The sequence below is a fragment of the Meriones unguiculatus genome, chromosome 11, assembly GCF_030254825.1.
Source record: "Meriones unguiculatus strain TT.TT164.6M chromosome 11, Bangor_MerUng_6.1, whole genome shotgun sequence".
NCBI lineage: Eukaryota > Metazoa > Chordata > Mammalia > Rodentia > Muridae > Meriones > Meriones unguiculatus.
Window position 1 is genome coordinate 109,922,068 of NC_083359.1, and position 21,596 is coordinate 109,943,663.

General features: G+C 46.0%; 1 protein-coding gene across 1 annotated transcript in view; it reads right to left on the minus strand.

Annotated features, from left to right (window-relative positions):
- Nucleotides 1-19,546, minus strand: part of Ppp2r5a (protein phosphatase 2 regulatory subunit B'alpha) — a 46,131-nt gene extending 26,585 nt beyond the window's left edge. The window contains exon 1 of the mRNA XM_060364926.1: nt 19,366-19,546. Coding sequence (XP_060220909.1) covers nt 19,366-19,546 — 181 coding nt within the window. The remainder of the gene's footprint in view (nt 1-19,365) is intronic.
- Between the last annotated feature and the right edge of the window lie 2,050 nt (nt 19,547-21,596).

Consider the following 21,596-nt stretch of genomic DNA (forward strand, 5'->3'; position numbering starts at 1 on the left):
GTGGAGAAGCTTCATTTCGTGTAATCCCAATTGTGCCAATTCTTGGGGTTATTTCTTGGGCAGTTGGAATCCTTTCCAGCATGCCCTTGCCCGACAACTATTAGGAAGCATTTTACTTCCAGAAGCTTCAAAGTCAAGTTTACTAACTTAAGGCCTCTGATCCACCCTGAGCTGATTAGCGTGCATCATGGTAGACATGGATGAGGTCTCCTTCTCCTACACGGGAACCCAGCTTTTCTGGCTCTGCTGCTAAGGAGGTGGGCTTTTCTTCAAACCCTAGTCTTTACATCTTTGTCAAAAACCAAGGATAGTCATGTTTTACACTAGATCATGGGCTAAAGGCCAAGAAAGGACTGTCATTAAAAAAGAAAAAAAAAGCCAGGTTTACATCCCTGGCATGAATCTAACATGGCCAATACACTATATTCTACCTATATATTTCAGAATTCAATTCAATTTGCCAATATTTTACTCAAGATTTTCAAGTTATGTTCATAAGTGACACTGCTCTGTAATTTTATTTTTAGTAATTCAGATTCAATCAAATAAGACACACGTATTGAAATTTTTGTTTCTTGTGTCATTTTTAGAAAGCTATTTACTTCAAGAATTTCCCCATATCCTCTAAGATTTAAAATACAAGTGCATAATTTTGTACCTAAAAGCTATGATAGCCTAGATAAAAGGTACTAATTACTACTCTAAAACAAGTTAAATTGTACTAAGTCAAAGACCAACTTCCAAGAAGACAAGGGTAAGAATTCCTCAGACCTCCTGCTTCCTTCCCCCAAAGTTCACTTTAAAACAACCATATAGCCCAGGATGGTGGTTCATGCCTGTAATTCCAGCACTTGAGAGGCTGAGCAGAAGAATCACCAAAAATTCAAGGCTAGCCTGGTCTACACATAGTGAGGGCTACACAGCAAGACCTTTCTCAAAATAAAGTTTTAAAACAAACAATAAAAGAGCATTTAAAGACTGGTGTGAAAAATGAAGAGAGCCAAGGACAGCAGCACCAACCACCCCAGGCTAACCTACAATGACCCTTCCATAAAGTCAGCCCTGCTTTCTCAAAGGACCCTTTAGCTTACAGGTACCCTCAGACACAGCAGCGGCTGTGACGAAGGAGAGAGATTTCTAGACTCACCCAGGACATGAGATAACCCCAGGCCCACTCATTTTCAGAAGAGATCTGCAAAAGGGGACAGCCTGGAGGAGCCTTCTGGTATAAGAACAAGATCACTGGCATAAATCCCTTACAGTCTGAACTGGATTAGACCAACTGTGCCCTATAGCATTGCTAAAAGCCACTGAGCAGTCAGGTGGAAATAAGCAGAACTGAGAGGCAGGAGTACTGCCAGGAGAAGAGAAGCCTACTAAGACCAGTGTCTCCCCAGGTCGACTGCGCACACCCAAAGCTGCGCCTCCCTGAGGAACACAGTATCATGTGGGTGAGGGACTGTGTACCCAGCCACTAAACACACAAGCGAGTAACGACAACAATCCCCAGGGGTGAGATCAGCACCCAACACACGTTTTAAACGTCATGTTCACACCCTTCCTACTCGCAGCCCTCCCTCTCGCTGTCTGGAGAAGTACAGCCCATAGGTTAACAAGAAGAAACGCATAACTTAGTTGCTTGTGAGAGTTCACACTAGATTTAACAGAACATGATTTTCAAGTAGCCATTATTCAAAAGAAACCCTGATTAAAGAAAACTGTCATACAATGTCATGTCAGATAGAGAACAACAATAAAGAGGAAAAAACACCAATTAAAAAATGGAAATTACAGGTTTAAGGAGATGCCTCAGTGGTTAAGAGCACTGACTGCTCTTCCGGAGGTCCTGAGTTCACTTCCAGAAACCACACATGGTGGCTCACAACCATTTATAAGGAATGTGATTCCCTCTTCTGCTGTGCATGAAAATAGATCATTCATATACATAAAATAAATAAATGACTCTTAAAAAAAAAAGAAATCTAACAAAATGAAAACAATCACTAAAGGAACTCATCAGGAACTGAAAGACATATCAAGAGATACATTCCAATCTTAAAGACTGAAAGAAGAGCTGGAAAGATGGCTCAAAAGTTTAGAGCACTGGCTGCTCTTGTAGAGGACCTGGGTTCAAGTCCCAGCACCCCACGGTGATTTATCACCACACATTACTCAGTTTCAGGGAATCCAATGCTCTCTTTTAACCTCCACAGGCACCAAACACACATGGTGGAACACATAATACAGATGCAAGCAAAACGTCCACATATAAAATAAAACGAATAAATCTAATTTTTAGAAATGGAAGAAAATGGACCGAGCTTTAGTGCCCTAAAGTATTCATAATGGAAGTACCACAGAGATAAAAGGAGCAGGAAAACATTTGAAGAAAGAGCGACAAAAACTTTGCAAATACACTGAATAGTTCTAACCCAGTCTATCTAAGCAGCTCAGTGAGTTCCGAAAATGAATCAATTCAAGCCAGCAAGATGGCTCATCCAGGAAGGTGCCTGTTACCAAGCTAGAATCCGCACGGTGGAAGGGAAGAATGGGCTTCTGAAAGTTATCCTCTGACACGCGTTCTGTGGTATCCATAGGCACACACAGCAAACAAACAAATGTAAACTGAAAAACCAAAAGGAAGGATAAAACCAAGGCGATCCATAAACTACAGTCAGTGCAGTGAAAATTAGACAAGAACAAAATCTTTAAAATACTGAGATAAAAGTAATTATTTGTAGGACATAAGATTAACAGTTGAATTGTCAACCAAGAAAACAGAGGCCAGAGTATAGAATCACATTCAAAGTCTCAAAACACTGGACCACAAATCTTATACCCAACAAGGCCATTTTTAAAAAGGAAAGCAAGATGAACATCAGATAAAAACCTGAGTGATGAAAGGCACTCTAAAGCCGACGCTGACGGTGGCCTGCGTTTGTGAACGTACTGGCCTATTTAGCTATGGAAACGGGTGGTTATACGCTGTGTGAATCTTCATCTTTTTTTGAGGCAGGGTCTCAAGTATCCCAAAATGGCCTCAAATCTGTTGTGCAGCCGAGGACCACCCTGACCCCTGACCCTCCCGCCCCTAGCTTCCAGGAACTGCGGTTACAAGCACACGGCTCCAGTCTGTTTTGTGCAGCCCTGCTTATGTGAACCCGGGTTGTGTGTACACAGCAAGCACCCCAGCAACTGAACATCTTCAGTCCGGTAAATGTTTTCCTAATAAGGCTCTTTTTAAAATGCAGTCCAGTTCTAAGCTCCAAATCCTTTCCTATCAAATTACCTGACGTTACTGAGAGACAGCACAGGTTACATGTCAGCTGTACTAACAACTCTAATCACATCATACAAATGTCAGTCTATCTCTCACACACACACACACACACACACACACACACACACACACACGTGCTCAGATCCCTTCTTTTATCTTTATAAAGGATCTGTACCTTGTAACACTAAACTGGATTCAGGAAAATTTTATAAGGACCAGTAAATGAGAACTCCAAAATCCACAAACAAAATAAAGACCTAGCAAAAGCATATGGAACAATGATGGCTACATAGATTACTTTGCAGAACACTTTGCCAACCTGTCAAAAATTGCTACAGTGAAGATGGGTGTGATGGTGTACACCTTTAATCTTAGCTCGAAGGAGGCAGAGGCAGGTGATCTCTGTGAGTTCGAGACCAGCCTGGTCTACAAAATGAGCTCCAGGACAGCCAGAGCAAATAGCAAGACCCTGTCTCAAACAAAAAATATTTTAACTAAATAACTACAGCAATGTGGCCCTAAAGTATAGTTTTGCTAATACTACACAAGGGCATCTCAGCAGAAAGTCTAGCCTGTTTTTTTGTTTTGTTTCGTTTTGTTTGTTTGTTTGAGATAGTGTTTCTTTGTATAGTCTTGATTGTCCTGGACTCACTGTGTAGATCTGGTCACAGAAGTCCACCTGCCTCTGCCTCCAAGTGCTGGGATTAAAGGAGTGCGCCAGCCCTCGCTGGCTAGTCTGTAATCTCACTTCTCAAGGTTTCAAAACCACGTTGAAGAAAACTGGTATTTGGATTTTTTCTCTTGTAAATTACTTATTGAGTATGACTTCTAAGGACAGTGAGTGCATTCATGGTAACGGTAGAGATGAGGAGCCGCAGCCAACAACTGTGGTGAAACTGGCCCTTTCCAAGCCATAGCCCTTGCAGCCATATGGACTGGGGTGGAGATTTGCTGGGTGTCAGGTTTCTTCTGATAGCTTTATGGAATGGACCAATGAGAATAACTCAAAGGATTGGATGGGAAATCTTCAGCAGCCCAGCGAGAATTCAGGACTCTCAAAGACTCACAATGGCATCTGGCTCTCTCCTCAGCAACAGACGGAAGGCTTCAGACAAACTTCAGCTGGTCAACACCTTGACACAGCCTTGCTTCCCCTTCTATCCCAGCCTCCCAGCTTCCCTGGGCTGGGTGAGGTGGGAGGCCTGTGCAGCACAGCAAGCTGTCAGCACTGCCAGCAGCGGACTCTCACACCAGACTGCTGGTGCTTCCAGAGCTCCTGGGTGTATTTGTGTGCATTTGTATCTCAGCTCACCTGATGGCTGCTGCCAGACAGAAAGGGAACACTGATTCCTGACCAGCCTGTCTTAAAGCTCTCCTCTTCTTCACCATCTTCATTAAGTCAATGTGAGACACCCAGGCACAATTGAGTTATTTCAACTTTTTCATTTGTTCGCGCTGTGTTTAATTACAAGTATTTGAAAGAGCAGGCATAATCTGTAATAAGATAATTTGATAAACCATACCCCCAGTTACTGCTGCTCATTTATTTGAAATCTAAAGCAACACCTCACATAGGAGTCATGTTACAAATCATAAAACAAGTGCAGTGTCCCAGCCGCCAGCACCACTACTCAGGGGCAGGCTGAGGATGTGGTCCAGAATTCTAACGAAGAGAATAATACAGGACATGCAGCTTTTAGCAATGCCCAAGAACATTGTAACCAAGAGCTTAAACTAGCTTTTACCTAAAACTAAAGGCAGGCTATAGTAAGGAAGCAATGGAAATATTTATATGTACTAAAAAATGTGCCTTGTATCCCTGATCTCTCCAATACCTTAAACATAAATGGATGCTGGATTTTGTCAAATGCTTTTTCAGCATCTAGAGAGATTATCATGTGGTTTTTTTCTTTCAGTTTGTTAATATGGTGGATCACATTGATGGATTTCCGTATACCACCCCTGCATGCCTGGGATGAAGCCTACTTGGTCATAGTGGATGATATCTTTGATGTGTTCTTGTATTCGGTTTACAAGTATTTTGTTGAGTATTTTTGCATCAATGTTCATAAGGGAAATTGGCCTAAAATTTTCTTTCTTTGTTGAGTCTTTGTGAGGTTTAGGTACCAAGGTGACTGTGGCTTCATAGAATGAGTTTGGTAAGAAGTGGGAAATAGTAAGATCTGGAGAGGACAGGAGCTCCACAAGGAGAGCAACAGAACCAGAAATTTTGAACACAGGGGTCTCCCCAGGGACTCATATTCCAACCAAGGAACATGTATGGAGATAACCTAGAACCCCTGCACAGATGTAGCCCATGGCAGTTTAGTGTCCAAATGGGTTACATAGTAATGGGAAGAGGAACTGCCTCTGACATAATCTGATAGGCCTGTTCTTTGATCACCTCCCCCTGAGGGGAGAGCAGCCCTACCAGGCCACAGCAGAGGACAATGCAGCCATTCCTGATGGGATCTGATAGACTAAGATCAGAAGGAAGGAGAGGAGGACCTCCCCTATCAGTGGACTTGGGAGAGGCAATCGAGAAGAAGGCGGAGGGAGGGTGGGGCTGGGAGGGGAGGAGGGAGGGGCTTATGGGGGGATACAAAGTGAATATAACTGTAATTAATAAAAAATTAAAAAAATTTTAAAAAATGACTCAGCACTCTTAGTAAGTATGACTTAGTTAAGAATTTCATTACAACTGAAAATGGTGAGAAAAAAGTACAGACATCATATGTTAGGAAACTAACATTCACACTGTCAGTCTGATATTTTAATGTCTGTATTAAGATTAGCCACTGGGGGGCTGGAGAGATGGCTCAGAGGTTAGGAATACTGGCTGTTCTTCCTAAGGGTCCTGAGTTCAGTTCCCAGTAACCACATGGTGGCTCACAGCCGTCTGTAGTGAGATCTGGTGCACAGGTGCACACACAGGCAGAATGCTGTTAAAATAATAAATAAATAAGTAATTCTTTAAAAAAAGATCAACCACTGGAACACTGCCTAAAACTTAACAACAGCTTTAATTCCATCCAAATAAAACTGTATCTATAACTATTGCTATAGAAAGGTGAAAGCACAGTGATCATTAAAAAAACTTACGGTAAGCTGGGTAAGGTGGCACATGCTTATAATCTCAATCTTTTGACGGCTTCGGTAGGAGAACAGAGAGCGCCAGGCTGGCCTGGGCTACATAACCCAGTCAAGAAAGGAAAGAGGAAAAGAGAGGAGGGGAGAGGCAGCAAAAGATGGAAGGAGGAGGGAAGGAAGAAGGGAAGCTAATTATATATTACCTTTTTAATTTCAAATGTCACTTTTGGTAAAGCGGCGAGAGCAGGAACAAAGACGAGCCCCTAGGCATGCTCTATGGACCCTCTGTGGAAACCAACCAGCTGACAACTGCCTCTTGGAAGAATAAATGCAAAACTTATGTCATCCCCCTAATCTCATTTGAATATGAAACCCGCCATTCATAAGACAAGAGTATGTGGGATTCTAAACAGATCTTTACAAAAGGAATAGAAAGCTAAGGCAGCTCCAGCTCCCTCACTTTACAGCTGTCAGGACGTCTATCTCAACAAGTCTTACACCCCTGCTTGACTCAGAACACGGTACCTTCCTCAGCAGGCACTCCAACACGCAGCAGAAGCTCAGCTGCTGGCTGGCTCCACTTCCTTCACCCTCAGCTGGGTGTGAAAACCTAAAGATAGTCAATCAATTTTTCTGGAAAAAAAGGATGGATTTAACTGGATTTTCTAATAGATCAATGTATAAACTCCTTAAACAAGACTCTTAGAAATATTCACAGCAGTTACTGCTTCTCATTCAATCCTCAACACTCATAAAAAAAATTTTTTTTAAATAAGCCAAGCATGGTGGCACATACCTGTAATCCCAGCACTTGGAAAGGCAGAGACAGGCAGATCTCTGTGAGTTGAGGCCAGCCTGGTCTACAAAGTAAGCACAAAACAGCCAAGGCTACATAGGGAAACCCTGTCTCAAAAAAACAAAACAGCAACAACAAAAGTTAAAGAAGAAACCATTTCTGAGCCAGAGGGGCAGCTCAGCAGGCAGGCAAGCCTGACAGCTTGAGCTGCATCCCAGACCCCTCCATGTTTACCAAGGCATGCCTGTGCCTGAACACTCATGTATACAGACATAGAAATAAGCAAGGAAATAAAAGTTTAAACTCATGTATACAGACATAGAAATAAGTAAGGAAATAAAAGTTTAAAAAAGAAACTTCCTCTTATTTTGTGAAACTTATTTATTTTAGGCTGAGTATCTGGTCTCGGGGCATGGGGTGGTCCCTGGGCTTGGCACCAAGCACTTTCTGCCTACTGAACCATCCCGTCTAGTATATAGAATTTATAACCACGGTTTCAAACGTTCCAATTCAGCACTTCCAGAAGTACTTTATTCAGAATCAGTTCAAAACTGTTATTTCCCTTTCAGAAAAATCATGCTGTTTGTAACGTCCCATGAAGTTAAAGCACCAGGTGAACCACCCACAGCCCCCGGTGCCTCTGACAGCGAAGCATGCGGTGTCAAATCTGAGGTTTGCTCCGAAAGGGGAGTTTTGTTTTCAATAATCCACAAGCTCTTTTTAAAGAGCCGCATAAAGAAACAAGGTAGTTAAGAAAGGTATTTCTCACTGTGTATTCTTTAAATCAGTTTATTTCAGAAAACAATGAAAACTGAGACTTGTGACTCACACCAAATATTACATCCTAAAATAGTCATTCCTGCTTTAGAACTAAAAATGAGTTTCCAAGTGTGTGCAGGGTCATCCAGGTACCACAGCCATGCCAGCTATCAGCTAGACCAAGCACCAGGGCCATCATGGGAGGCCCATGACCCCCAGGGAGGAAGCAGGACTTCAAAGCACAGCCGCCTCCGGGGCCACTTCCTTCAAGTTAGGGCTGCACACCGACTGCCCGCACAAACGCACCTGACACCTTAAAGAGATGGCACAGAACTGTCCAATTTCATCTCTAGAGACTTCGGGAGACCAAAACTATTGAAGTGTCTGACAAGTTTTCCTAACTACGTTTATATGCAAATCTCAGTTATCTCAGCCCACATTATTTCCAGCTTTCAAACTGGGGGAGCCAATAGGAAAGACAGTACGTGTAAACGTGGCTGCAGCATAACAGAATTCCAGTACCCTGTGCACAGATCCCCAGACGAGAGCTGGGTAAGTGGCCTCAGCTCTTGGCAATCTGGGACTGCACATTCAAGCTAACACTTTCAGATAACTGTAACTCTGAGTGGCAGTGACTCTGATTACAAATCTAGCTGTGTCACAAATGTGCTGTGCCACTGACAATTATCAGGGTCCATTCAGAAAGCCAATGTTCTCCATTATTTTTAGAACAAACTTTAGGTGATTTAAGGGCAGTAGGGACAGTGTTAAATGTTCCCCAGTTGTCAAGCACCTAAGAAGCCAGCAGCTTTCTTGGAACGCTCTGAACCACTAGTCTTTCTCTTGCACAGACAGAAACAAGTGCTCAGTTTTACTTAAATGCATTCAACAAACACCTTCAGTTTAACTTCAGGGAAGTGAGAAGGTTAAACTGTGAGGGGTCAGCAAAGAATAAACCTAACCTAGACGCTATACCAGAACGCTGGTCTAGCTACACGGTACTCAGTTACCGTGGTGGTTTGCAGTATCTGGTCCCTAGTTGGTGTGACTGGCTGAGAGAGATTGTGGATGTGGCCTCGTTGAAGGGTGCATGGCACTGAGGGTGGCCTTTGAGTCTCTAAAGCTTAGTCCCAGACAGTTCTCCCACCCCAGCCCACCTGCCTTGTGCAGATGATAAGACGCAGGCTCTCAGCACCGTGCCCACCTGCTGCCATGCTCAGACGTGACGGTTATGAACTTTAACTCTCTCAAAGTATAGATTCTCAATAAACTCTCTCCTCTACAAGCTGCCTTCCTTGTTCACGGTGTCTCCTTGCAGCAATAGAAAAACAAGTCATAAAACATAGAATTGTTAACTATGACCTTATGTTTTCCTTTAAATCAACTTACCAATAGTGTTTGCCTCTTTATCCCACTCAATAAACAACCTGCAGGCTGTGTGTGTGGTGTGGGAACATACCAGTTTTCAAAGCCTCTGGTCTAAGGCACACAGCAGACAGCTGAGGAGCTCACACACTTCTCCCAGAATCCTGTCCCCCTCAGCTAACACCTGCACTGTGCACACAGAAGACCCCCCCCAATGGACAGGTCCTTCATAAGCAAACCTGGGAGTCTGAGCAGCTGCTGAAGGTAAAACAATGTTCACAGGTACTGATCCTGGTGAGGTGGGTCAGGATCACGGCGCCTGCCTCTACGTCTGTCGACCTGCATCCATGCTGAGAACACACGTGGTAGAGAGAACCAACTCCTGCATGTTGTCTTCTGACCATCACACATGCATGAGTGTGCACACACATAAAAATGCGGAACAAAAAAATCCAAAGGCCTTTTTGATATTTAGAACTGTATTTTTAAAATGTAAAGTTTATAAAATAAAATGGGATCTCCATCTCTACCTGGTTCTTTTCCAGAACACTCGTGGTGGTGGTCATCCAAGTGTCCAGGAGAAAACACCTTGAGATGACTCCCCTTCACATGCCACCTCTTCCCACTCCAGACAATGAGCTAACCGCCCTACCTGTAAGGACTGCCAATAAACCCCAACAAACCCCTCCCTGGCTCTGCAGCTACCCTCTGGATGGAGCTGTAGCTTGCCTTAATGAGGCTGTAAAAACAACCTCCCAACCAGGTACTCCTCCCTCAATACACTGGTCCACAATCCATTCCCCCTTTTGCAGCTACAACACATATCTTTTTAAGGTTTGTTTTTTTTTTAATGTGTATGGGTGGTTTTGCCTGCATGTGTGTCTGTATACCGTCCATACACCTGAAGAAGGCCAGAAAAGTGTGAGAGAGCCTCGGGGCTGGGAGTTAGAACTGTTGTTAATGCTATATAGGTGCTGGGATATGAACCCCAGGTCCTGTGGAAGAGCAGCCAGTAATCTTAACCACCGAAGAACCATCTTAGTAGCCCATGTTTAAATGACCACACACACACTCTTAATCTTTACCCTACAGGTGTCTCACTTCAAGTCTATCAAACCTCTGCAATGTTCCCCACCCCCAAATAACCAATGACCCCAGAATGAAGACTGCCAACAGCATGGACTTGAGTGACTTTTCTGCTGTCATTCGCTCTACCCACCCAGCGACTAGCCCTCTCCTACCCGAGGCTTTGGTGTGGTGCATACTGTCTCCCCCGCCTCTCCAGATGCCGGTGTGCCCTGGCCTCTTCTCATTCTACACATTTCTCCTGAGCAGCGCTTCAGCTTCCACTGCTTCCAACACCACCGGCGAGCTGAAGACCACCACATGCACATGTGTTCAGCTGTACACCCAAAGGAATTTCCCAAAAGGCAGCCTCGCCTCAGTGCCCCACCAAACAGCAGTTACTTTTAAAGCCTGGCCCTGTGGCTCACATCTGTAACTTCAGCACTTGGAAGGCTAAGGCAGATCACCACGAGTTTGAGGCCAGCCTGTGCTCAGTGTGATCCTGCCTCAAAAACTAATTTTTAAGCACTATCAACAAAAATATTATTATTTCCCCCCAAATCTGATTTGTCTGAAATCCTGTAATCTTATCACTGAGACAGCTAAGTAAGGCAGGATTGTTGAGTCTGAGGCTACCCTGGGCTATCCCCTGACAAACTGCTATCACACACCTAGGTGTTAAGTGAGTTCTTCACTAAGCCCTGTCTAAGGCGCCACTCCATCTCCATTTAGGAAGGCTATTGTCATCATCTCGTGTAAAGATCACAAGGCTGGCGTCCCTATTCCATCTCCCACACTCCTCACGGGGACAGTCGGGGTAACCGCAGTGTAATGCCTGTCCCCACTCTTTACCACAACATCCCAAAGTAAAGCAAGCTCCAAAGCGCTGCTCCGGAGTCCTCCCTAACCACAAAAGCTGGCACCCCTCCGATGTGCGGTGCTCCACTGCGGGTCTGCGCATCCTGATGGTGGGCCTGAGACCCCGTCTCTCTTTGCTAACACCTTCCGGCCAGTTAGCTGTTAGGTCTCAGCTGATTCTTTCTCCTGGAAGTTTTCTTTTCCCTTCTCCCATAACAAAAATAGAGTGGGCTGTTCTCACACACTCCCCTGGCATCCTGCAACTGAGCAAACCCCTCCTCTCTTCAGAGACTCTCAGACAAAATGCCTAGACTGCTATGTACTTGGAACAAGAGCGAAACCAGCTCCCAAAGGAGGCCCCGGAGGCTGGCTTCTGAGGCTTCCTGTTCGGAGCTAGGGGCTCAACTAGAACTCACGGTGGCTGGAGGAGGTGATTTAGCTGTTCCAGGAGGGGTGTGATCCCAAGAAATCTCTTTTGTTCAGTATCCGAGTGAGAAAAGGTTCTCTTTGACCATGTAAACCTACCCTAGCAAGTAAACTACAGAAACGATAGGCATGAGCAAATGAAACCCACTAAGTTTCTTTAAGGAAATGTGAACCAAAATGATAGGGTTTCTAAAATTCCTCCTTACTCAAAAGCTTACAAAATCAAAGTTCTCCAGGGACAAGTTCAAAAAGATGTATATAAAAAATAGTCTTGAAACCACTTATTACTCAATTATTGCTCACACAAATAGTCTGTTCTACACAGACCAGCCAGTCATGTCAAACGTTCAGCAATTGGATTTCTTGTTATGCAATAATAGACTAAAAGTAACTACACATTTTAATCTGTTTCTTTTTTTTTTAATTCTTTATTAATTACACTTTATTCACTTTGTATCCCCCCCTATGGTTCCCTCCCTCCTCTAGTCCCAAACCCTCCCTTCCTCCCCCCTCTGCACGCATGCCCCTCCCCAAGTCCATTGATAGGGAGGTCTTCTTTTCCTTCCTTCTGATCCTAGTCAATTAGGTCTCATCAGGAATGGCTGCATTGTCTTCCTCTGTGGCCTGGTAATGCTGCTTCCCCCCTCAGGAAGAGGTAATTAAAGAGCAGACCAATCATTTCATGTCAGAGACAGTCCCTGTTCCTATTACTATGGAACCCACTTGGATACTGAACTGCCATGGGCTACATCTGTGCAGGGGGTCTTAGGTTATCTCCATGCATGGTCCTTGGTTGGAGTATGAGTCTCGGGAAAGACCCCTGTGCTCAGATTTTTGGTTCTGTTGCTCTCCTTTTGGAGTTCCTGTCCTCTCCAGATCTTACTGTTTCCCACTTCTTACATAAGGTTCCCTACACTCTGCCCAAAGATTGGCCATAAGTCTCAGCATCTACTTTGATAGTCTGCAGGGCAGAGCCTTTCAGAGGTCCTCTGTGTCAGGCTCCTGACTTGTTCCCTTTTTTCTCCTTCTTATGATGTCCATCCTCTTTGACTTTCTGGATAGGGATGGAGCATTTTAGCAAAAGTCCTCCGTCTTGATTAGTTTCTTTAGGTGTACAGATATTAGTATGTTTATCCTATTCTATATGAGTGAGTATATACCATGTGTGTCTTTCTGCTTCTGGGATAGCTCACTCAGGATGATCTTTTCCAGATCCTACCATTTACCTGCAAATTTCATGATTTCCTTGTTTTTTATTGCTGAGTAATATTCCATCGTGCAGATGTACCACAATGTCTGTATCCATTCCTCCACTGAGGGGCATCTGGGTTGTTTCCAGCTTCTGGCTATTACAAATAAGGCTCATAGTAGCTCATAACCATCTACAATGAGATCTGGTGCCCTCTTCCAGAAAACTGTATAAACAATTAAATCGAAAAGAAAGAAGGGAAGGGAGGGAAGAAAGATGCTCTGGAAGAAAACACTTGATATAACACAAACATAAGGCATGACCCCAAACAGTTAAAACTCAACAGTTCACTTTCCCTTTTTTTTTTTTTTTTTTAACTTTTTTTAAAAGACAGGTCCACTATGCAATAAGGCTGCTACAAAACATGGTTGAGCAAAAGTCCTTATTGTGTACTTGAGCCTCTTTTGGGTATATGCCTAAGAGTGGTATAGCTGGAACTTGAGGAAGCACTAATCCTAGTTGTCTGAGGAAGCACCAGATTGATTTCCAGAGTGGTCATACATTAATCTGTTTCTTTTACTTCCTTCAAGGAATCCTCGTAAATTAAGACTGAACTTCAAATTTAGAGATTAATGTAAACTAGCTGGACACGGTCCTACAGGCATGTAATACCATCATTTGGGAAGGAGGAGGATCATGAGTTCAAGGCCACTCTGGGCTACACAGTAGTAAGTCTGAGGTCCAGGCTACACAGTGAGAACCTATCACAAAATAAATAAATACATAGATAAATAGATAGATAGATAGATAGATAAATGGAATACAAAATATAAATATAAGCTCTCATTTTATCCAATTTTAAATACGCATAAATCTTTATCTGCATCAATGTTATATTACTTTTCCACACAACTTTACATGACTGCTTTTCTAGAATAATCTGTATTAGCCCACACTATAGCAAATGTAATAGCAAGTACCTTTGTTTTAATCCAGTATTTACTGTGCTCCCTTCAGCAGCACATACACTAAAGCAAAACCAAGCCAACCCCATATTTACTTTTTACTATCAAAGTACTAAGAAATCAGAATTCCTTTACTTAGCCTGCACTGTTTTAGGCATGAAAAGAGAACGTATCTCTGACAGTCAATGCTGAACACCCTGGAGCCCACTATAAGGTGGGAAGGTCATGAGTACAGACAACCACAGTCTCACAAAACAGCAGCTGTGCCGACCTGACATTTGTTACACTGTCCTTAGTCTAGACAGCCACTTTGCAAAATAAAATCTGCCATGTTGTTCTGGAAAGAAAACTACCACATATTAAAATCAACAAATGCTAGTATGATTTAAAGTGGTTAGCAGAAAGGCCAACGGCAATAGGAAAATGGATTAAAACTGGCTTTTAGCCTCACCATTACCTTTCACAAAAAAACATGGTCAAGGTTAAGTTAACTGTCAGCATGAAAAATGCTCTGGGGCTGGAGAGAAGGCTCAGAGGTTAAGAGCACTGACTGTTCTTCCAAAGGTCCAGAGTTCAATTCCCAGCATCCACATAGTGGCTCACAACTATCTACAATGAGATCTGGTGCCCTCTTCTGGCACGCAGGCAAAAAACTGTATAAACAATCAAATCGAAAAGGGAAAGGAAGGAAGAAAGATGCTCTGGAAGAAAACACTTGATATAATACAAACATAAGGCATGACCCCAAACAGTTAAAACTCAACAGTTCACTTTCCCTTTTTTTTTTTTTTTTTAAAGACAGGTCCACTATGCAATCTAAGTTGTCCTGGAATTTGCTATGTAGGCCAGAATGGCCTCAAACTCGGAGTTCTGTCTGACTCCAGAGTGGCCAGATCAAGGGTATGCAAAACCATTACACTTTATTTGATATACCCAGTAGAAATATTAGGCTAAGATCTTCAAGAAATAGAAGACATCAGTTTGATACTCCAAAGTGACTGGCATCATTACCTGTGATCCTGAAAGATGGGATTAAAGTTAAGCCAAACTCAATCATATGATCTCAATTCTTGCCTGCTCAATCTCAGCTCTAAAACAAATCTGATCACTGGGCACTGAATAACAACAGCTGGGCTTTCATTTAGATAATAAAGCAAGAAATAAAGGACGCTGACATCCTTCCCTCTAGAAAAGCTCGAATTAGCCAGCCATAGGGGGGCAGCAGAGTTAAGAGAGTGAACTGTAAACTCCAGAGGGTGAATGAGGGCAGGAAAAGTTAATGGGCTGAGTTGAGAGTAAGGAGCCGGACCGGAGAGAAAGACAAAGCTTCAGTTATGAATTAAAGCAGCAAATGCCCAATGCTGTATCACTGTATTAGTGACGCTGGGATCTCACTCTGAACTGCACGTGAGAATCATCCTGGGAGTGTCAAAGATAAACACGCTGCCTGCCCACGGCCTTAGAGTAACTGAGGCAGACCAAGGCATGGGCCAGGTGTGCGCGTTACTTTTAAGCTTTCCAAGTGGATAGAAGGCTACGCAGTGTAGCATACAGTATGCAAAACAAAAACACAGACGCAAATCTACCCCTGATGACACTATGTCAAAAGATAGATGAACAAAACAAGCAAGAAAATTAAAAACAAAAACCTTATTTCCCAAATGTATTATTTTGTAGCTAAACCTTTGTCTCTAAAACTCAAAAGGGCAATACTAACCTAAAGGCCTGTCTTCAGAGTCATTACCAAGGAGAAAGCTTTTCTCACAGCTGAAAGCGAAGTTCACAGGGACTGATCAACTAGCCCAAAGCAATGGCGAGTCCTCACCGAAGCAGGGACATGATCCCAGCCTGCTACCTACAGGACAGCACTCTACCCCAATGGCCTTACCAATCTGCTAGATATATTTTCCTAGATTATCACTTTTCTCAATTAGATGCTTCCAAAAATAAGCCAAAATCAAATTAAGAAACATGACCAAATAAATAAATAAATAAATGGGGGGGGGTGATCCTAAATAGGAATTCTGAAGATGTCAGCCTTAATGGAAAAAAGATTCTTCACGTGAAGACTAACGCACGCTATATTTAGCGATTTCTAAGTATATCCTTAAAAAGGAAAAGGAAGGGATATGACAATAGTCAGAAAATAGTCCCAAAATAACTAAAATGTTATAGGCCGCTGAAAACACATCTCTCAGCTGAGATGAATTTCAACCTCACCTTACTGTTTTCCCAATTACAAAGGGGTTGTGTTTGCAGTAATAACAACCTGTGGATCTCCATCAGCCTTCAAGTTAAATGGGTAGTAGCCCCTCCCCAAATCAGGACAACTAACAAACCAAGTGTGTCACAGTTCACCCAGAAGACCACACACCTGCACGAAACAAGCCATGCATTTCCCCACTGCTCCGCAAGCTACTTCAGTTAGCAGCCACGCCCTGGCCTCAGTTCTTCAGAGATCAGCAACGTAAAGGATGATTCCCAGGACGCTCTTTACCTCACCTTCCTGTTCAGTTATTTATTGTCCTGTGTTGGGGTGTGTGTCTGTGTGCCACTCGTGTACCTGGTGTCCTCACAGGTCAGAGGAGGGCACTGGGTCCCCGGATGACGCTTGTGAACCACCACGTGGTCGCTGGGATCGGAACCTGGGACCTCTAGGAAGAAGAGCCAGTGCTCTTACCCACTGAGCCACCTCTCCAGGAACCTCTTCACCTCATCGGAGGAAGAGTTCAATCTCAAATCAGTTTCTGTTCCTTGCTGTTTACTGACTACATTCTAGGAGAAATACATGTCTGTATGGTCATAATGACTAATCTGATTCCTTTTTTTATTTTAAAAAAAAAAAAGTTATTCCTACAGGCTGGGGAGATGAGCCCAGGTTAAAAGCATGTGCTCCTCCCCAGACCCCAGTTCCGTTCCCAGAGCCCCAGCACTCTGGCCTCTGCAGACACCTGCGCTGCCATGCACACGCATATTTAAAAATAATGTTCTAGGAAAGCTTATATTTAGGTACTATAATAATTCTTCATTTAAAAATATCTTAATCTGGATCTCACATACAACAGAGCAGGAGTTGGCATTCTTTGCATATTTTTAGGCACTTAAATTATTTCACTTAGTCCCTCCAATCCTGGGAGACAGTATCATTCCCACTTTACTGATAAGGAAAATAATTCAGGAAGAGTAAAACCTTACTTTCACCCGGGGCTCCCTCCACTGTAACTTCCTCAGCCATACTACTTCAAGTTTATGTAAAATAAATTTACAGCAAAACTACTGGTCACACTGCTGCCGACTCACCAGAGCTGCACAGTCAGACGGAGCACCACCCAAATAACCACAGGTTTGGAACTAACCTGCTTAAGCCTCAACAGAGTTCTAGCCTGTCACAGAAGAGCATATCAGGATTACCATCGTGGGTATGAAGACACAGATAACAAGGACTAACGATGCACAGTTTTAGGTTGTCCAGCTGTCACAGACAATATAGCTTGTCATTTTGTTTTAAGATAATTATTTAAAATACTAGGCTGTTGTATACATGTAAGGGATCAGCTATTTTACTAATCCAATCCTTTCCAGAAATATAAATCAAAATAGGATAAACACATTGAAAGACTACCTATTTTAAATAACGAGTTTCCTAATTGTTCATTATCAAATAACAAGTTTTAGGCGGAAAAATTACAACCTACATGAGCATAAGTTTCAAGGCCAGAAACAATGATTCACATAAAACGTTCCTAATTTTATTTTCTAGCATGTAGCTCTCGGAAAAACTTACTATTTATTTTTAACATTTTCAGCAACCCACTCACCTACATGATTTTGCAAAAAATAAACTGAAAAGGTTGGACTGTTTTGTTAATCCTTACTCGCAATCTGCTTTTAAGAAAACCACTTGGCGCCTTTCCAGTTTAGATGCGCGTGGACAAAGCGTAAAGTAAGCAGGCTGGTATAAATACTCGAAAGATGCTGGGTGCCCACGGATCTGAGTCACTCCACAGTTAAGACTGTATTTCGGAGCAGGAAGGAAAACTCTCTCATACTAAAGGGTTTCCTCTGCTGTTGTTTGTGTTAAACCCACAAATGGGGGTGGGGATACTCCTGACAGAAAACACAACGCCGTGGTATCAAGGGCACCCACAAAGTACTAAGTAAAACAATTCTACGTAAAAATCACTTTTCAAGCATTTTGACAACTGGAGTAAAAGGAGTTTTTCTTATTTGAGGATTTTATTTCCTTGATTGAGTCTGCACCAATTTATTGTGAATAATACCTTATAGGGGATACTATACATGCAAATGCCTAAAATTAATAGTTTCCTTTTTTTCTACTACTGACCAAACTCTACATAAAAACATCTATGCTAGCTGCAACTTCCCGAACCAAAGAGCATGCAACTTAGAATCTGATGAACTCCTGTCAGCTTTAAAAGCAAAATCTTCAAAGCTGCGTCTCTCGAGGCTAACCAGATGTTTAAACTTCCGCTCAGAATTCAGTTAGGTCAGAGGACGGAGTATTCCACTAAGAGCAAGGATAACTCTCGCTCGCCATGAAGTACCAAAGAGAGACGGTCAAAGCATAAAATAACTTGATTAAGGATTAAAGCTTGATTAAAGCTCTCTGCGCGGCAAGCCACCATCCTGGCAGGCCGGCAGGGCCATTTTAAGGCATTCCATTCCCTTACGGCCCTGCTCCACCAACTCTACAACTGCGGTATGTACGTTAAACAATCAGTCGTAAATGAGATCGCACACACTAAACCTACGTACACTGTGGTCAGAGGGCGGTTCGATTCTAGGTGCGGCGTGCCCTTGACTCAGAGCACCCCAAGAGGCAGGCAGAAGCAGGGTCTAAATGGGGCTCCAGAGCAGTCGCTGGTCAACAGCTGAGTTGATCTGGGATTCTCTTTACACTCCTCGACAAACTAAGTCAGGATTCATAGACTCAAAGACACACCAGAACCAGACTGGCCTCGAAAGGGATGCTGGATCGCAGTCAAAAGAACTCAAATATCTGCTGGTCAGTTATCTATTTTGGCCTGACCCTGTAGTTTCTTGGCCTTGTAAATCATTCTCTGGATTTCTATCAGGTTGCAAGAACTTCTCAAACACCTAGGAACGCAACCACCTTTTCCATAATGACACCTGGCTCGTAAGAAGCAAAATTATTAAGTCAGAAGCCAGTCATTCTCGAAGAACAGGCAGGAACACCACGAGGCGACTCACGGACAGCCTCCAAAGCCGGTGGGGAAAGTGAGGCCGAAGGCGGGCCGAGCGCTCCCGCAAGGCACTGGGCACGGATACCAATCGGAACTGCTGTCCGAAACCTTTCGGGGGTCCTTGGAGGCGAGTCCCCGCTCTCCTGCGAACCTCTCCCCAGAGCGCCGGGGTCTTCTGCGGGACAGCCCCCACCCCCCGGCTCTAAGCCTTCTCTGTAGAGCTGCGTCTCAGGGCCAGAGGTGTGAGCGGAGTCGGCCGGGACGCTGGCTCTGGCGACGGAGGGGCGAGCGGGGAAGGTGGAGAAAGCGGGGCCGGGCGGGGCGGGGGCGCGCGGCGGGCGGGTTACCTTTGAGCTGGGGCAGCGGGTGCAGCTCCGCCTGGCCGCCCTGGCTGCGGAACTGCGAGGAGCCCTGCGAGCGCTTCTGCCTCTGCGCCTTGCGCACGGATTTCCGGGTGAAGCCGTCCACCTTCTCCGAGGCCGAGATGGCGGCGCAGGCGGTCGGCGCGGGCGGCGACGGCAGCGACATCTCGGCGACCCCGGCGCTCCGCGCCTCCCGCGGAGGCCGGCCGGCGAGTCCGGCGAGGGACGGGCGCGGCGAGGCTGCGCCCCTGCGCCCCGGCGCCGCGCGAGCCGCTCCCCGCCCGACGGCGCCTCAGCGCCGCATCCCCGGGCCGGCGGCGGCGGGCGGAGCGGGGGCGCGCGGGCCGCGCGAGGCGCTGACGCCCGGCGGGCGGGCGGGCGGGCGCGGCGAGCCCGAAGTTGCGAGCGGCCGCGGCGGGCGCGCTGGCGTCCCCCTCGCGCGCGGGGCCCCGGCGGCTCCTCAGCGGCTGCCGCCCGCGCCGTCCGCCCGGCCGGGCGCCTCCTCCCGGGGCGCTTCCATCGCGGGTCCGCGCGAGCCGCCGCCAAGCGCTCGCTCCGCTGTCAGCGCCGGCCCCTCATCGCCCGGGGCGGCCGCCCGCGCCCGGGTCCTCGGAGCGTCGCCCCGCTCGCCCCCACGCGCCCACCGACCGCCCACGGAGCACGCCGGGCGAGCGACCGCTGCAACTCGGGCGGGCGGCTGGTCCGGGCGCCGGGGGCACGGTGCGCGTGCGTGCGCGCTCGCGCGGCCCGGGGGAGGTCCTCGCGGGGGGTGCGGGGAGGAGTTTGACTGACAACTTCCGCGGGGTCCCACCAGCCCGCGGAGGCTCCGGAGGGGGCCGGGGCGGGAGAGCATGCCCGTTCCCTCAGCCAATCGCAGGGCTCAGCGGCGCGCGGGGAGGGGGCGTGGCCTCCGGGTGTCAGTCAGGAGTCCCGGGCCGGCCGGGCAGAAGGGAGGGGCTGCGTGACAGACGCGGGCCCCAGCCAATCACAAGTGAAGGCGCTGCGCGGTGCCGCGTGCGTCACAACTGCGGAGACCGCCCTCGGGAGGAGGGAGCGAGGGGAAGCGCCGCGCCGCTGGGGGCCGTCGCGTCCGCCTGCGCTCGGCTCCGCGCCCTCGGGACGGCGGGCGAGGGAAAGCCAGCCGGGCAGTTGAGAAGGAGAGGCGCGTCCTCCGCACCCTGCCAACGAGGACCGGGGCGAGGACGGGGCGCCCGAGAACGCCCGGGGATGCGTCAGGGGGCGGGGCGGGGTCTGTCCAATCGGAGCGCGGGGCTGGACTCGGGGGCGGGCCTTCGTCCCGTCCGGTCCTAAACCGCGTAATTGGGGACTGGGGAGTGCGTGTGTACCTCCCCGGGGTTTCGGTGCCGCGCTGCTCTCGCGTGGGGTTTGGGCGAGCTTGCCTCTGCCACTTGAAAGGCGCCCGCGAGTGCACGCCCTCTGAAAAGCAGCCTCCCGTCTCGAACTTAGCCCCGCGTGACCCCCCTCGGTCCCCTCTGGTCCAGTTGGGGTTCTCCGATTGGGGGTCGGGGACCTCTTCCTGGGAGATACCGTCTAGACGGTACATTTAAAGCCAGGACTGTTCGTGTGAGTTTTTGTTAGCGCTTTCCATACGCTGCTTCGACAGTTAAGTGACCCCAACAGTGTCCCCTTTACTCTGCCGTCTCTCCTAAGTGCCACACCTTTTCCTTTTGACGTAATAAAAACAACTGAGTTGAAGGGGCCTGACCTGATGAGTGAGGGGCATCGAGAAGTGTAGAGTTGTAGACCTACACTCAAAGCATCTGCTTAGCCAAATTACGGCACTAACCTAGGTGTCCAGAAGAATGGATAAAGGAAATATGTATACACAATTTTTTTCTACCATAAAGAACAAAGTTACCATTTGTAGGAAAATGGATCCAACTGGAGATAATCTTATTAAACTGATTAAGCCAGTCTCAAAACATAAATCCCTTGTTTCCTCACGTTTGTGGTTCCTAGATTTTTACATGGGTACATTAAATCCTGATGTATTTGCAAAACAAAAGTAGATGTGACGTTGGCTAAGGGACTTAAAGGGATTAATGGGGGGATATGTTTGATGTACAAGAAATACTTGTATGAAATCTCCAATATAAAAAAAGACTTTTAAAAAAGGCAGGTGGTCAGTGGCTCCTGCCTTTAATCCCAGAACTCTGTAAATTCAAGGCCAGCCTGGGCTACAGGACAACTAAGGA